Source organism: Cucurbita pepo, chromosome 19, assembly GCF_057944985.1.
Source record: "Cucurbita pepo subsp. pepo isolate OVF chromosome 19, ASM5794498v1, whole genome shotgun sequence".
NCBI lineage: Eukaryota > Viridiplantae > Streptophyta > Magnoliopsida > Cucurbitales > Cucurbitaceae > Cucurbita > Cucurbita pepo.
Genome location: NC_141816.1, coordinates 10,251,300 through 10,254,714, shown reverse-complemented (window position 1 = coordinate 10,254,714; position 3,415 = coordinate 10,251,300). Strand labels below are relative to the sequence as shown.

General features: G+C 38.0%; 1 protein-coding gene across 1 annotated transcript; it reads left to right on the top strand.

Annotated features, from left to right (window-relative positions):
- Window positions 1–725: 725 nt before the first annotated feature.
- On the top strand, window positions 726–2,444 carry LOC111782159 (uncharacterized). The gene is made up of 3 exons (XM_023662967.2): window positions 726–929; window positions 1,018–1,147; window positions 1,226–2,444. The coding sequence occupies exons 1-3, from the start codon at window positions 794–796 to the stop codon at window positions 1,914–1,916; spliced, it is 957 nt and encodes a 318-aa protein (XP_023518735.2). The 5' UTR covers window positions 726–793; the 3' UTR covers window positions 1,917–2,444.
- Window positions 2,445–3,415: the final 971 nt, after the last annotated feature.

Sequence of the window (3,415 nt, the reverse complement as noted above, 5' to 3'; positions counted from 1 at the left end):
AGTAAGAAATGAGGAGGTTGTTGGTGTAAAAAAAAAAAAACAAGACCAAAATCAGGGCAGAGATCTATGTCTGTAAAACTATTTTTGGTTTAGGACACATAGTGTCAGTCTCTAACTCATCTCTACTCTATATTCTATTTTGATTTCCCTTTTCACTGATTTGACCACACAGATTTGAAAATAGGTGTTGGATTTCTGAGCGAGCAATATGGGGAATGGGGTAAGTGGTTTTTGGTTGAAACCAAAAAAGTTACAACAATTAAATGAAGAGAGGACAAGAGCATAATTAACATTGTTCATAATCAAAAAACAAAACAAACCCCTGCTGCTCTTCACTTCAACCCCTTTCAAACAAACAAACAAAAAAAAAAAAAAAAAAAAAAGAGTTAAGTGGGTATCCCCTAAACCCTTTCCATAGGACACCAACACCCATGATATCATTATATTCTTCATACTTTTCTCACTTTCCAACCATTCTTCCTTTTCCAACAAACCCTTCTTATCACTCTTCTAATAATTTTAACCCACTAAATAAATATGCCTATACATGCAAATTTCAATTTTCTTTAATTATTAAATCATAAAGTTGGGATCTTTTTCCAAAACCCACTTTTGAAATCCTGTGACACTTTGTTTCATGCGTTCTCTTCTCCTCCAGCTACTACTCTCTCTTTTCCTTCTTTCCTTTATGTGCATATATATATATATATATATATATATATATATATATATAAACCTAACCATTATCTTGGTATTACCAAACAAATAGCTCAGACCTCAAAAGAGAAAGAACATGGGAAGAGCTCCGTGTTGTGACAAAGCCAACGTCAAAAAAGGACCTTGGTCGCCTGAGGAAGATGCCAAACTCAAAGCTTATATTGAGCAATTCGGCACCGGCGGCAACTGGATTGCCTTGCCTCAGAAAATAGGTACCAATTTTGATTTACATCAACCCCATCAAAATGCTTTTTTTTTTTTATATCCTTAATTTTGAACTCACCAAATTGAGATTCTTAGGCCTTAAGCGATGCGGGAAGAGTTGCCGATTGAGATGGCTGAATTATCTCCGCCCCAACATCAAACATGGAGGGTTCTCAGAGGAAGAAGATAACATCATTTGTAGTCTCTACATAAGCATAGGAAGCAGGTAAATTTAGTACCTTTCTTGAAAATTCATAATTAATGAATCAATTTGAGCTGAATTTATGAGATGGGTTTTGTTTAGATGGTCCATAATTGCAGCTCAACTACCGGGAAGAACCGATAACGACATAAAAAACTACTGGAACACGAGATTAAAGAAGAAGCTTCTGGGAAAACAGCAACGTGAACAAGCAACTCTGGCTAGACGAATTCATACCCTAAACCAACCTCATACTCATACTACAACACTAAAAAGGGATGATATTGAAAAGAATTTCAATGTTATTCATCCTGATGGAGCTTCTTCAATGAATTTCAATCAAACCCCATATTTTCCAAATCCCAACACAAGCAGCCAAGAATTTAGGGATTTGATCATGAAAATGGGTGGCAGGTTTTGTTGTTCTGATCCTCCATTTCAATTGACCCAAATGGAGAATAGCATTTCACAACCCCATCAAAATCCATTACTGTTTGAAAGTTCAAATCTTGGTGAATTCTCAGCAGAGTACATGCAATTTGGAGTGGAGGATCCGACAGCAGGAATGTTCCATGGAGTTGTTGAATTTGGAGATCCATTGCAGAATATATTTGAAAATGGGATGGAGGGTTTGTATGGGATGGGAAGTAGTTCAGCTGAAAGTAGTAGCTCTTTGGTTTATCCTCCTCCGCTTGTTTCTTCAGATTTTGAAGCTTCCCAACAAAGCTTGCCTCACAATCATGACACTCATGTTGCTGCTTTTGGTGAGTCTACGCACTATTGCCTTCTATGACAACAACCCTGAAAAGGGTCACTTGTAAATTTGTATTTTGGATTCCAATTTCCCTTAATCCACTCTCATTCAACAAATTCCTTTGTTTCCAATTTTGTTCTCTTCATCAATCTCTCAAAATTATCCATCTTTAACAATTCTTCCCATTTGATCCATTGGAAGAGATGGGTTTGGTTGTAAACATAAAAATTTGGGATGGAAGTGGAAGTGAATTAGAAGAAGAAGAAGAAGAAGAAGAAGAAGAAGAAGAAGAAGAAGAAGGTTGTTATGGACAGTTTGGCTCAGACTTGGTTGGGGTTTAGCAAAGAAAGCATCAATAAAAATGGGTGCTTTCTGTCACATTTTTTTTGTCCATGTAATTCCAACTAAAAAACAGCCATCCCATGTAATTCCAACCAAAAAACAAAGGCAAATTCAAAACCCATAAAAAAATAATAATATAATATTTGTAGTAAAGTGTCAGAATCAGATTCCTGTTTGAGTGGTTTTTTTGAGGAAGAAGTGAAGGAAGGAGTCCCTCATTTCCCCGTCTTGGTGTGGTGTGGTGTGGTGTGGACATTATATCAATATTTGTTTGGATTAGACATCAGCTGTACCACTCTACAGCCTTCTTACTGTTCCTCCTTCTCCACTTGGACCATTCTTGTCTCCCCCATTATTACTCATTATATCTCATTCTCCCCCCGACCCTTCCACATAATCAACCCTATCTTAATAACATACAACCACCCAACCTCTTACAAATGACATTAGAACTAGACACTGAGGACGTTCGGTGTCACAATCGCACTTTTGATGGTAGCGGACTTGCGATTGTGCGGCACTCACTTTCCAACGATAAGTGAGCTAAGCCAATTCGTTCTTGCGTCGCCTACGGCCAAGCAACGTATACTCGAGCCTCTGGCCTCGGTTTTAAGAGAAGGTTTTAGAAATCGAGGGTAGAGAGAGATTTTTGAAAGAGACGTTATATAAGCAAGCAAGAGAGAAATAACAACGGCTCACAATATATAACCTTGGATAGGAGAAATTGAATCCTAGTCGTATCCCCTATAATACATTTTGAGACATTTCATGTCTGACAGGCCTATACATGATATTTCTGAAACGTCATACTTCCTTAAAAATACAAAAGTAAAACACTAGAATATGAAAAGACATAAAAGGGTTAGGCTTGTCATGGGCATGCGGCCATGGGCAACACGCCTTGGACGAGCATGACCGTGACACTCGGCTCCTAAGAAAGGTCAATTGTGAGATCCCACATCGGTTAGAGAAGACAACGAAACATTTCTTGTAAGAGTATGAAAACCTCTCCCTAGTAGACGCGTTTCAAAAATGTGAGACGGGGATACGTAACATGTCAAAGCAAACAATATATGTTAGATACCAGGCGGTGTGCTAGCGAGGATGCTCGTTCCCAAGAGAGGTGGATTGTGAAGAGAACAAAGTTTTCCTTATAAGAGTGTGAAAACGTCACCCTAGCATACACGTTTTATAAC